The 14,597-nt window shown below is 40.8% G+C and overlaps 1 protein-coding gene across 1 annotated transcript in view; it reads left to right on the forward strand.

The window, feature by feature from the left end:
- Positions 1–11,690, forward strand: part of LOC107149407 (putative olfactory receptor 2W6) — a 23,655-nt gene extending 11,965 nt beyond the window's left edge. The window contains 2 exon segments of the mRNA XM_048799717.1: positions 10,236–10,764; positions 10,767–11,690. Coding sequence (XP_048655674.1) covers positions 10,236–10,764; positions 10,767–11,089 — 852 coding nt within the window. The 3' untranslated portion in view covers positions 11,090–11,690.
- Positions 11,691–14,597: the final 2,907 nt, after the last annotated feature.

The following is a 14,597-nucleotide window of genomic DNA, read 5'->3' on the forward strand; positions in this document are numbered from 1 at the left end:
GGAGGAGGAGGAGAGTGAAGTTGCAGAGCTCACACTGGCTCACAGCATGAAGGACTGAGTAGTCGGTGCAGGATAGGAATGAAATGGTGTCACTCCAAAATTTTCTTATAAAATTACTTGCGGATGATCACTTTGTGGAGGCATTGCACATTATTCAAATACTTGAAGAGTGGTGGAATTGCCTGACTTGTAGTATCATTCCTTACAAAAGAGTTTCTGTGGTTTAATGAGTACAAATGTAGAAGGAATTTTAATCAGGAACAAAAAATAATTGCTTGAAATAAAAATTCTGATGTACTGAAATTTTTAACTTAATGTCAGAGTGAACCCCCCCATCTATAGACATTCAAGGCAATATATTATTCTCTGATTAAGGTGTGTAACATTAGTTTATTATTCTAAACTGCTTAATGATTTTAAGTCAGTTTTTACAGCTGTTTACTAGTTGGTGTACCATATGATTTTCCCCCCAGTTTTGTTTATTCTCACTAATGGTTATCAGAAAATTCATATACAAGTCTTTATGTAGTTACATATTTTCATTTCTCATAAGCAAATACCAAAGAATAGAAATGCCAGGTTTTATGGTAAGTAAAGAAGTGATCATACACGAGTAATTTTACAAGGGGAATTTTGGGGGCTAGTGGAAGGTGACCACCGCTATCCTGCACTGACTGTGCCCAGTCCTCCCATGCTGTGAGCCAGTGTGGGCTCTGTAACTTTTCAACAAGCTACCTGTCTTCCAGAGTGGTTGTACTAATGTGCAATTTCCTTCTAATTTCCTTCAGTGACATACAAGGTCTAACTTCTGCACATCCTCAGTGACACATGATGTTTTTAGTCTTTTCCATTAAAAGGTATTCTAGAACATGTGTAGTAATAGTTCATTGTGATTTTAAAATTAATTTCCCAAATTGTAAATGGTATTGAGTTCATTTTATGTACTTATTAGCTATTATAAATATCTTGGGTGAAATACTTATTAAATATTTTCCCATTCTTCAGTTGGCTATTCACTTGATATTCTTATTGCCAAGTTAAGAGTTCTTTATATATCATAGATACAAGTTCTCCCAATATGTGACTTTTTGTTTCATTTTTAATGCCTTTACACACAATAAAATTCATGTTGTAAAAATATACACTTCACTGTTTTTTAGTATATTCAAGGAATTGAGTAAACATCACCATAATCTAATTTTAGAAAAATTCATCACCCCCAAGAGAAAGTGTGTACACATGAATATTCAGCCATTTCTTATTCCACTCCTGATCCCCACTTTAAACCCTTGGCAAGTTACTAAAAAAGGCACCAGCTGTGAATCAGGATATAGGCCTTCGTTGGACACCCAGTCTACCAGTACCTTAGTCCTGGACTTCCAAACATCCAGACGTGTAAGAAATAAGTTTCTATTGTTCATACACCACTTGGTTTATGTTTTTTTTGCTGTAGCTGGCTAGTCTGAATAAGACACTTGATAGTCTTCCTTGGGTACTTGAAAAGGGTGTGTGGTGTTGTGTTGCTGGTGGAGACTTCCCTGAATGTCAGTTGTCTCTGATGGTCGGTTGTGGTGTGGGGATATTCCATGCTCAAATATCGGAAGAACCAATATTACTAATATAAACAAGTCTTCCCAAGTTGACCTATAGATTCATTGCCATTCCAATTAAACCCCAGTAAGATATTTCACAGATATCAACTGTATAATTGTAAATATTAAATAGAAAGATAAATGATCTTGAATATCAAGCACAATTTTGAAGGAGAGGAAAGTTGGAGATTCATATCACCCAATTTCAAGACATACTATAAAGTTATAGAAATAAAGATCTGAGGAGGAGGAAGATGGCCACAAAGGGCAGTAGGTGGGAGTCTTGTGGAGCCAACACAGTTGGCATTGCCTGGAGTGGAAGCCACAGCTGTGATGAAGCCTCAGGGACCCACCAGCTGCAGCAGCAGGTGTCAAGCCTGGGAAGCTCCTGCATTGCTCCAGGGTCAGTTTCCTGGTGTGACAGAGTTAGCATTGTGGAACCGTGGGGGACACACACACTGCCTTTTCTCATGAACGACCATTATTTCTGCCGCAGTCCGGCTGCAGCAAGATAACCCGGGGGTGATGAACAACTTGTGTACATTGATACAGCAGGAGTAGGAGCCGTTTATTGCAGGACAGGAGCAGTATTTATACATTCCACACAGCTTATCTAATTAGCATAAACTAGATACATCAGTCAACCAATCAGGAATCTCCACACTTAATGGCTCGGTTTTGTTACTTCTCAAACCACTCCCTCTGACATTTTGCCAGGCACCATCCAGACTTGTTTACACTCTAACAATTCTAACATATTTCAGAACAAAAGTGTTTTTAAATCGGGAGAGAGGCAGAAACACATATTAGTAATGCCCATGGACTAACATCACTCAGAACTGAGGATGATTCACTTGGAATCTCACAGACATGGTCTTCAGAATCACAGCATGATGACACATGATGTCAGCTCACTCACACCCAGGTCACCCACCACAACCAGATTTCAGATTGCCAAGAGAACAGAATGACCCCGCTGGGTGGCCGTGGTCAGTCTCCAGTTCTGGCCACACCAGAACTGGCACCAGGAGGCCCAGTGCCATGACTTGAAGGCTGCACTCACTGGTCCCACAGTCACTGAGTGCCATCTGAGCTCTCTCAATACAATGCTGTTCCTCGAGGACAGCAACACACAATTTGGTAATAAATCAACGGCATTTGATCCTTTCTATCCCCAAAAGGCTCCAGTGCATTCTCACAGGGGCAGAGGTCTCCAGAGGTGGATTTGCCTCTCCTGCCTGAGAAGCCTCAGCTGGCAGGGGGTCTTGTGCAGTGCTCCACCTGCCTGCATGGGGCCCCTCATGGCTTTGCCTCAGACCTTGCTCACATCACAGCAAGGCAGGCAAGAGAACAGGCTCAAGACACAGGTTCCCCTGGCCAGAGTAGGTGCTGCTTCACGGGAAGCGGCTGGCCATGTGGAGTGCCCAGCTGGACTGCTGGAGGCTGGAGAGACACAAGCCCAGAGACAGCACTTGGAAGGGCTCCCTCTTCAGGCACAGTGTGTGCCTTGGAAACAGATGAAGCTCATTGGCTGTACATTGCCTGAGTGGGCCCCTAAAGGTCCAGGTGGTGGAAACTTGAGCCCTGGTGTGGTGGTGCTAAGGTGGTAGAACCTCTAAGAAGTGGGGCTAATGGAAGGGGACCATGTCGGGGTGGGGGGCACCACCCTCAGAAAGGATTAATGTGGTGTTCGTGGGACCCAATTCTCACAAGAACAAGTTGCTATAAAAATATCAAGCCTGACCCCCAAGTCCCCCCGGCCTCCTGTTTTACCATGTGATCTCTTTCTTACATGTGCTCCTGCCCTGGTGACACCAAGTGGGTGGCACCGTGTTGTGATGCAGCCCAGGGAGCCCTGGCCAGAGGCCAAATAGATGGGGCTGCTGATCAAGAACTTTCAGTTTCCAAAGCTCTAAGTTAAATAAACCTCTTTATCAAGTACTAGCCTTCGTTATTTTGTTATAGCAACAAAAAGCAGACTAATGTACCAACCAAATGAAGACAGGTGGAACTATTTTATTCATAACTGGTGATGGCAATGGAGTCAACCACCATCACCTGCATTTGACAGTGCATAGGACAGGACAGGGATGGGGGAGCTTTACAGCAGGAAAAGGAGACAGTTGCTGGTGTGTTTGGATTAGAGGTGAGTGACCTGGAAAAAATGGAGAGTTAACTAAAGGCAAGGCATACTTTTTTTTTCTTTTAGCATATATTTGTCCTTCCCTGTTCTTTTTATAAATCAGATGTTTTTTTTTTACATTGCCTGAAAATCTGTTTGATTAGTAAGAATTTATTTCATTCTCAGAGTAATGTTGCATTAGAAATTTTTAATGAAAATGACTGCTGAAAGGTCTGTACAGAACAGAAGAAGTCAGTGATGGGGAACAGCTCTCTTGGGTACTCAATATAAATCCCTGCTCAACAAAAGTGAGGGGTGATTATTTGAGTTGTGTTGGGAAAGTTTGCGGAATCACAGTGTAAATAATTATGTTGGGCAAGTCCCCAGGGATGCCACAGAGCCCTGAGAGTGACTGTGAAGCAGAATGAAGCCATGGGTGACAGCAGAAGGCTCACTGTAACCCTCCATGGTAATCCGTCCTTCCACGGCCCCTTCTCCTTGAAGATAGGTGTCCCTGGAGACTGCTCCATCTTGCAGTCATTATTTAGCTCACTTGAAACTTTTTAATAGCTGCATGCAATACGAGAGAACATGTTAGAAAGTTCTATTCCTCGTGGAGCTGAATCTCTGAGGGCCCAGAGAAAACAAGATCATGATCATAGTAGCTCTGCCTAATAATCACTGTGATGAGCTCTCTGGGGTTCTGTTGTCCCAGCTTCTGTGGAGAACTGCGACAGGTGAAAGTCTCTCTCCTGCCCCACAAGAATTTCCCGGTTATTCAGAGGCAGTCACATGAGCAAATGCAGCCACATTTCACTTTGGCCAGAAAACAGAAATGGCCCAAGAAAAACTGCTTTAATCAATAAATCCAAACATTTCTCATTCTTCAGTGCCTTTCCCTTCTCATCTAATTCTGCCTTTCCCTTCTCATCTCCTTGGAAGATGACTGTCAGGTCCCATGAGTCCACCCTTCAGTGAGATAGCAGGCTGACTATGTTTCCTTTTCACCTACAAGACAGGGTACAGGAAGGGGAAAAAAGGACAGAGTTACTGAGATTCACACAGGTTAGGCTCACATAAAGCACTGCAAAATACCTAATGGTGGAAATAATGTACTGTCACACCTGGTCTTCTTCCAAACATACTCCATCCATGATCTTGAAAACGGCAAGAAGAAAAATAAAGCACTTTGTTAATGAATTAGTAGTTTGTGTAAAAGTGCTTCCAGGATTTCAGAGTTTACAGGTCGTATCTGAACCCAGAGAATCAAAGTGAAGTTTAATTTAGAGGAAACATGCAAATACTTAGTGGACACGCTGCCCAACTTTATCAAGAGAGCTGTGACCAGGTCTCCGTTTTACAGGTAGCTTTTCTGTTTTGACCAAAAAACATTTTTTCCCCCACCTGTTAGTCTGTGAAAGAAGCAGAACTATTCATTTCCTACCAAATTCCTGGTGTTCTGAGGAAATAATGAGAAAATGACGAATTTATTCGCGAGGCTGCAGGAAAAGTGGACCGGGGAGCTTTTTACCTGTGCGCTTCAGCCCGCATCCACTGCGGGAGGCTTTTGCTTCAGGGATCAGTCGGAAACGCATGTGTTCTTTGAGAGTTGGAGATTGTTGTGGTGCAAACCTGAACACTAAACTCAAACTAAATGACTTTTATTTTCTTCCAAACTTTTATTTTAACTTTTAAATATTACAGTAACATACTATCATGGTTATACATTGCATGTTGATAAGGTTAAGTGTCAACATTCTTAAAGAATATTGAAAGAATGAAAGAGGAAATTGAAAGTCCATTTCTTTCAAACCCCGATTATATTTGCATATTTATATAAACCATAGTATTTTGATAATATGGTTGAAAAATATGTAACATTCTGAAACATTTTTCAAAAACATTTTGATATATTTACATATTTAACATATAATAGTTTAATAATTTTATTAATTTTAATTTTATATAGCATATATTGTAATTCCTATTTAATCTATATTTAATATGATTTAAACATATTTAATAAATACATTTGAAATCCTATATAACAAACTTAAAGTATATTTAATATATTTTGATTTTGCTTTCCTGTAAATGCATATCATATTCTCTGTGAATTTATGCTCTTTATTTATAACTGTGCAAACATTTAGTTATGAAGTCAACCATTATTCAGTCTGTTTCCTTTTTTAGCCACAGAGCTTTGTATGTATCTTTCTCTTTTTATTCAAATATTCTTAATAAAAAAAATTCCTGAGAAGTGGGACTAACATGATGTGTGAATTTACAAAATTTTTAAGAATTTTATACAAAATCCTCCAACAAATTAAAACTGATACACATTCTCATACACAGTGCATAGTCTTCATTTTGTTATATCCAGAATATTACCAAACTGAAAAGTAGTTGCAATGTGGTAGGCAAAAATAATAACTCATTGCGTTAATTTGTATTTATTTAATGATACATGAGAATGAAAAAATGCTGTGTTTGGGGTTAGATGTGCTATTGTTTGAGTGAACTGTATGTCAGACCTTTGGTTTTGTCCAGACGACTGTGACCCATTTGTTAGACCAGGATGAAAGAAAAGACCACTGACTCCAATTAAAATCAAATTAAAGCAAGTTTATTATTTCGACCGGCCAAGCTGCCTCTCCCTCCCAAAACAGTGGGAACAAGACAGCACCCCAGCTTTCCTGCAGCCCAGCTTTATAGCCCAGAAAGTTACACAAAGGGGGGTTACAGATAACAGAATTCTGACAAGCATAACACTGATGGTAGTTTACATTTTTTGCTGGCCCCAACATCAGAATTTATGAGGACCATTAGCGCCTCAGAGAGGGTCGTTATCTGGCCAGGGAAGGCCAATATTTATGAGGTGTCATTAAAGTTTCAGAGAGGGCTGCTATCTGGTCAGAGAGCCAGGCATGGGTGAGTTCAAGGCACGGGCAGGCATTCCAAGCAGGTTCAGAATTTGCAGTAATTTATAGTAAAGCCAAAATTATCTTTTCATGGCTTTGTGGCGAGATGGCTCCCAATTTTAAGAAAAGATCAGGTTGGGTCTATCATATTGATTTTAAAAGGTTTATTTCTTGGAAAAAATCTTTGATTATTAAAATTATTTCTGTCTCTTCTACATTCCTGTTGCATGATTTCAATATTTTAAAAAACTATTAGCAGGATTTATCCGGAACTTGTTGAGTCATTGCTATTTGTTCACTGGCTGTCATATTTGATTTGCATATTCTTTTTTTTAAACTTAATCCTTAATTTCATAACAACTATAAAATGATATAATTTAAAATTCTGGTTTTATGTGTATGGGTGTGTGTAAACACACATACATACATATATACAAGTTCTACTTCTGAAATGAACTTTTGGGGTCCAACATGAGTCTCAGGTGGCATCAGCTGGAAGAAAACATGTAAGCTTTAATATAACAACCATAAAAGAATGTGTCTCATCCTTAATTTTACTGGTTGAAACACTGCTGTCATTGTAGAGGATCTAAGGGGCAATTTTTCTTTCTCCAAAGGGTCATGAGAATGGTTCCAGTTTTTTGTTTGAACATAACTTAAAGAATATCAGCCCATCAAATTCCATACATACATTTTACATACTACCTTCCAGTGATTTCATTACTCCAGACTGAAAATAAAATTTATAGGTCAAGTGACAACGAAAATACCAGACTCTTTGGGAGTATCCTTTTGAAAATCATATTAAAATATTAAAAATTAGAATTTAAAATGCTTCAGAAAACTGTCAAATCTCAAAATTTCCAAAGCTATTCATATGCTCATGCTGTTGCCAAACAGCCTATTGGTCCCATCAAACATTCAAATCTTGAGGATATGAACACCTAACACCCCAGATTAAAACAACAACAACAAAAACTAAGAGTTTTGATCCCCACCCACCTGATGTTACTCTAGTATTCCCCTAAGGGTACCTTTGATTCCTACCCACCTGATGTTACTCCAGTTTTTCCCTAAGGGTAGCCCTTCCCTTCTCTTCTACAGCTCCCGCTGATTACCCATAGGAGTACTCAGTTCCCAGCCAGCCTCCAGGCAGCATCTGTGCTGCAAGAACCTGGTCCCCCATCTTCTCCTATGGGCCTATAAGAGCCCCCGCCCAGTGCTGGTTGTTTTCTCGGGTCAGCAGCAAGCCCTCATTTGGGCTTTGGCTGGGAGCTCCTGGAGTCCTGCTGAAGGTTGGGCAGTTGGCCCACATGGCAGGTAGACAGAGGAGGGTGCTATTGCTGTTTATTATTATTATTTTCTCTCGATTGCCTCTTTTCTGCAATTTAACTGCCCCCCCCCCTGCAGTCACTCTGTTGCATCTTTTCTCTGAAGCAGTGTTATACCATTGCTCTTGTCACTTTAATCAAATTCTAAGAGACATAAAACAAGTGGCTTCTACTTTTTTCAGAAAGAAAACAGGACCTAATGCATAGAAGAGAGATCAGGGCCTTCAGGCTGGTTATTGGCAAGTTGGGATTTTTGTCGTCACTTGTGTTCTTCGTAATTTCTAATGGAGTCGTCTCCTGACCTCCTTACTTTCTACCTATATCACTGCATGAGCTCCCACAAAATCTCACCCAGCAAACCAAACTTCAGGCAAAAACATTAGCACACATTCCTCCTATAACCCTCAGGGAAGTTGAAGTCAGCAAGACTAAGTGACCACAGAGTGGGGAATTCATTCTTTTACCTTTGATCGTGGAAAATGAATTTACTGTAAGAACTTCAATGTTCAGAAGTTTTCCCCAAAGATAAAGCTTCTTAAAAAAATTTTAAAATCAAAAGATCTGAGACAAAAGTTAAGTTGTATTCTGCCCATTTCCCCCAGTTTACTGATAGAATATCCTGCTTTGGGAAGCATCCTTTAAGTCCCTGATCATTCAGTAGTCTAGGTGTTTTGTAACCTACACTTAATAATTTAGTACTGCTGGGCTCTGAGGAGCACGCCTGTAATCCCAGTGGTTTGGGAGGCTGAGGCAAGAGGATTGGAAGTTCAAAGGCAGCCTCAGCAACCCTGCCTCAAAAACAAACAAACAAAAAAAAACAGGCTAGGGATATGACTCAGTGGTTATGTGACCCTGGTTTCAATCTCTCATAGTGTGTGTTTTATGAATCTAGCTCTCTTCATTCTTCTTAGCCATATTTATTAGGGTCATTTTTTTCAGTCTTTTTTAAATTGATTTTTTTAAAAAAACAGATTGACAGCAGAATGCACTACAATTCTTATTACACAGACACAGCACAATTTTTTATATCTTTGGTTGTATATAAAGTATGTTGACACCAATTCGTGTCTTCACACATGTACTTTGGATAATGATGTCTATCACATTCCACCATCCTTGCTAGTCCCCTGCCCCCTCCCTTTCCCTCCCACCCCTCTTCCTTATCTAGAATTCATCTAATCCTCCCATGCTCCCCCTCCCTACCCCACTAAGAGTCAGCCTCCTTATATCAGAGAAAACATTCAGCATTTGTGTTTTTGAGATTGGCCAACTTCAGTCTTTTAAATTACTGTTTGAAAATTACCATTATTACCCATATTCTCTTTCCCTTTCTGTGCACTCATTCCTTGCCATGAACCTCTCTCAGGCAAGGGAATCACATTGTTTTCGAGTTTCTAAAAGGCTAACAGAGGACAAGATATATTTGAAGTTGCTATTTTGCTTTTAGGCAGAATACCCTCCCCAGTCCTGGCAATCAGATTATAGGATTCTGTTACTGAAGTAGAAATGAGTGATACAGATCTGCACTGACATCATTTCCTGGGAAAGAAGAACTGGGGTACTTAAGGTGACACTGATACTGCAGAGAATCCGCCCCCACACACTGCTAAGACCCTGGCCCTGCTCAGAAGCGGCAAGCACCCTGTACTCCTCCAGCGGAGGCCTGAGTGCAGCCTGGTAGTCACAATGAGGAGATCACTGTGCATATTTAGAGTCGAGCAGTTGTTAGGGTGATAATACACCTGACACCCTGCTTAAGTGAAGAGGAGTAGGAGAAAAGTGAAGGTTTTGATTTAGAGAAACTTAGTGGAGCTGGGCACACATCACGGGAAATCCCAGCCACTCTGGAGACTGACAGAGGATGCCTATAAACTCCAGGCTAAACTGGGCAACTTGGTAACGTGCCTCACAATAAGACAGGTGGAAAGGACTGGGGGTTTAGCTCAGTGGTGGAGCACTCCTTGGTTCAATCTCCAGTACCAGAAAGAGAAAACAAAAAATAACTCAGTTGAGATCAGGTAATGACCTATAAATACGCAAATGAAGAGATTATAATGTGATTGTACATACATTAAAGCTAAAATATTTTTCTTTCTGAATAATAAGGAGAAAATTTCTACTTAATAAAATTGATGATGTCAGGATTTTCCCACGTGAATGCTTTACCAGTGTTTGAGCAAAGGGCAAACACCATGCTACGGGAAGGACCGATAGTCTCGGGGGCGTGTGTTCCCCCACATCCTGATATTCGAGGCTTCTGGAAGTGTAGGTCTACCGCTCTCATTTTGTCCCCATCTGCGCCACAGATGAGGTGAAAGGGAGCCTGGGAGAGTCCAACGACAGCGTGGAGGATGGCTTCATCTTGGTGGGCTTCTCCGACCGGCCCCAGCTGGAGATGGTGCTCTTCGCGGTGAATCTCCCCCTGTATGTCGTGGCCGTGCTGGGCAACTCCACCATAATCCTCTTGTGCGTACTGGACCCTGGGCTTCACACCCCGATGTACTTCTTCCTGGCCCATCTTTCCTTTCTGGACCTCTGCTTCAGCACCAGCTGCATTCCGCAGATGCTGGTCCACCTCCGCGGCCCGGCCAAGACCATCAGCTTCGCGGGCTCCACCGTGCAACTCAGCTCCTTCCTGACCGTCGGGGGCGTGGAGTGCCTCCTCCTGGCGGTGATGGCCTACGACCGCTACGCCGCCGTCTGCCGGCCGCTGCACTACGCCGTGCTCCTGCGCCCGGGGCTGTGCTGCCGGCTGGTGGCTGCGGCCTGGGGCAGCGGCCTGCTCAACGCCGTGGTCCTCCCNTGCTCATCGTCCTGCTGCCCCTGGCGCTCATCCTGGTGTCCTACGGGCACATCGCGGCGGCGGTGAGGAGGATCCGGTCCGCCGCCGGGCGGTGGAAGGCCTTCAACACCTGCAGCTCGCACCTCGCGGTGGTCTCCCTGTTCTACGGGAGCATCATCTACATGTACATGCAGCCCGGGAACAGCTCCTCCCAGGACCGGGGCAAGTTCGCCACGCTCTTCTACAACCTGGGCGCGCCGGTGCTCAACCCGCTCATCTACGCCCTGAGGAATCAGGAGGTGAGGGCAGCGCTGCGGAAGGATTCGGGGCGACCGCGATGAGGAGGCGCTGTGCAGCACAAAGTGGTTCCAGATACCTTCCACTCGGCCCGTGAATCAAAGGCACCGGGAATGGAACCCAGGGGCGCTCAAGCACCGAGCCAGTCCCCAGCCCCTTTTATTTTGGGACAGTTCCTCGCTAAATTGCTGAGGCTGGATCTCAACTTGCTATCCTCCTGTCTCCGACCTCCCGATTCTCTGAAATTAGAGAATTTCATACCCGCCTGCTAATGAAGTATATTCAAAGTCATTATGAATCAACTATTTGCTACACACGGTACGCATAAATCTCCACAGAATAATATTTAGTAAAACTCAAGTCCCAGAAGAAATGAAATGACTCTGATATAAATATAAAATGAACATGTATTAAAGATTTATTTCACTCAACGAGGGAACCAGGCAGATGTAATAATAAGTTTCTTTTTTTAAATAAAACGAGACACAGATTTATAAGGAGTGAAGGAATGGTGAAATAAACGTGCAAATGGACACAAATGCTTCCGCCGTGGAGAAAGTCACCACTTCGATTTCTTACAGGACTGCATGAGCACATCACAGACAAGAGACATTTTTCACTGCTACCAGTTATCAATGATTTATAAAGTTGTAAAACACCTGTCACAGATCATTCTGGAGAGGTGCCCTCTGGGGTCTAGACAGTGCACGACGCTCGCAGAAGCTTAGTGGGTGTATCTTATTAATGTCTTAGTAGTAGGTCTACAGCCCTTATTAAAAGGATGTGAGAATCTAAACAACCCCAGGGCACTGACATGACCGAGTGGTGTGGAAGTGGTGTGCAGGCCTGAGCCGCTGAGGTTCTCTGACCAGCGGTGTCCTCTTCTGGAGTGCTCCACGCATGTGCCTTTGACCTGGTGATCAGCCCTAGTCCTGCCAGGGCTTCGCACTTAGTTCACCACTTTAACTTAGCTAGGCATTCAGTATCACCTAAAACTCATCGCCCCACAAAAATCCATTGACTGAATCTTTCCCATGCTTCAACCCCATCATTTAATACAGCATTCTTGTAAAACGGTTTGGAATTCTTTGGTATAAAAATGTTGCCTTTCCTTTTTACCTATGGCAATTTTCTATGATGAAATAACAGTTTTTCTAGTTAATATTACATGTATACATTCTGTATGTCTCCTATTAGAGTCCAAATTCCTTGACTGTAAGACCACCTATGTCCTTACTCCTTCTTAGCCTCATTCTGGGTAGTAAGTTGCTATTAAAGTGATTTGTACATAGTATGTGATCAGTAATAGCTTGTGATAATTATAAATTTTAACTGATTTATTATATCCATAAAGTATTTTTTTAAATATTTATTTTTTAGGTGTAGATGGACACAACACGATGCCTTTATTTTTATATGGTGCTGAGGATTGAACCTAGGGTCCCACCTGTGCTAGGCGAGCGCTCTACTGCTGAGCCACAATCCCAGCCCCGATAAATATTTTATTTTTAATTGATGTCACAATTGTCCTTGTTCTTCAACATTATAAGCAAATCTTTTATGATATGCTGTCTCAGTTCAAATCTGTCAAACATTTAAAACTATTTTTTTTTTCAATTCAATGTAAACTCAACCATGAGAGAGAGAAAAAAAAAAAAAAACAATCATTGAGGAATCTCTGTTCATGGGTATAAAGAATCATTCTCAGATTTTTGGAACAAAACTTTTTAAAAAAAAATTTTTGTCTGAAATGTGCATCACAAGCCCAGAGGCAGCTATGAATTTTGCTATGGTCTATAGCTGTCCCCACAGAGGAGTCTGGACAACTGTGGTTTGATGCATTCAGGCCCAAGAGAGATTTCTGCCCCCCTCATTAAAATAATTTCCTCCTGGAACTCCTAGTTCATTATTCCTCATTTGTTTTCCATTTCCCATTACTATGTGATCTCATTTCAAATAAGACTTCTGGTAAACAAGAGTGAAATATGTTTGCAAATCACAGATGTTCTGGAAAGCTAGAGTATGGTGTTGGTGAAGGGCACTACAGCCATATAATACCCAGCTTCAGGCAGGGAAGAAATTACTTAACAGATGTGTTATAATGGACAGTAACAGAAGATGCTTTGAATGAGTGTTACTTTTGTTTCTGGTACAGAAGTGCAAGTAACATTTTTCAAGGCACTGGAGATTGAAGTTAGTTGACCCCTAGACTTCTAGTCCTCTATTAGGAAACTACCATAAGAAGTGTAGATTTGGTGATTTCCAAAATAGCTTCAACATTTCTGCTTTTTCCTAATTTATGCAAATACCAATAGTAATTTAATACCTTAAAAAGCACATTTATTTTGCCTATTTTATATTTTATAAAATAGTTATCTTGAAATTATATATTAGGAGAATGTTAAGACTGAGAATCGAAAACAAATGTTTATCTTGCTATTAGAGGCCTAGCATACTAAAATAATTTATAAAGGCCTAACAGAACAATATGAATGAGTGTCCTATCCACTCTAAAATTGACCCTGCATGGTCTCCTTTCGGTCCTGATGTGCTCAGGTAGATATGTGCTCAGGAGTTTGCTCTGTTCTGCAGAGCCAGAACTTCCTCTGATGGACCTCAGAAGTTTTAAATATCGTCAATAGTGTTTAAAAGGGTAAATTAATTCAATCTGCTGGAGTATTTTATTGTCTGAGGGGTTATTCTTTAAACACTGTCACTATAAAGGAATGGACCAATAATGTGAGAATATCAGCCATAATTAAGAGGCCTGTAAGTCATCTGTTCACAGTCATCCTGTGGAAATTAAATATCACAGTTATATGAATAGTTAAAAGTATATATAGTTAAAAAGTACATATGAATAGTTAAAAGTATAAAAGAGCTTATTTTCCTCTGGTTTCTTGTTAAAAGTGTCAACATTTCCTCTTTATGCTTATGAAGAAAAATTTAAAATTTTGTTTCATCTGTGCAATTGATAGCTTCTGAAATTCCAGAATTGTTTGGCTTTCTTAAAAACAAGAATCTCTCTCTATCTCAGTTTTTTCTACTGTGATTTTTTTACCCCAAAATGTTTGTTACATTTAAAACATAAAGCCAAATACATAGATCCAGATGTATGAACCATATACAAATATTTATACAATCATTATTCAGTTCTACATAAATCCATCTATACATTCTAATTTATCCAGCAACACTATTTTACTCATCCATCTATATATTCTAATTTATCCATCAACACTATGTCTTGAGTAAAATGCAGCATATCTCTAGAAAAGCAAAATTGGTTATCAGTAACACTGTCAAAGTAGATTATTTTCCATTTATCACTTGAAATGGTAGAAATAGATATTTCCTGAGAATAGGAGAATTGCCAAGAATGAATCCATAATATTTCTTAATACATGCTCTGTAAGAATAATGAATAGATGAGCTTCTGGGCATATCAACACTAAACAAACTGAAGCTTCAGGAAGACATTTTATAAGGTAAACTTCATTCCATGAGGGTTATTTGTTTGTTTGTTTTTTTTTTTTTTTTTTTTTTTTTTTG

This window comes from Marmota marmota, unplaced genomic scaffold, assembly GCF_001458135.2.
Source record: "Marmota marmota marmota unplaced genomic scaffold, marMar, whole genome shotgun sequence".
Taxonomy (NCBI): Eukaryota; Metazoa; Chordata; class Mammalia; order Rodentia; family Sciuridae; genus Marmota; species Marmota marmota.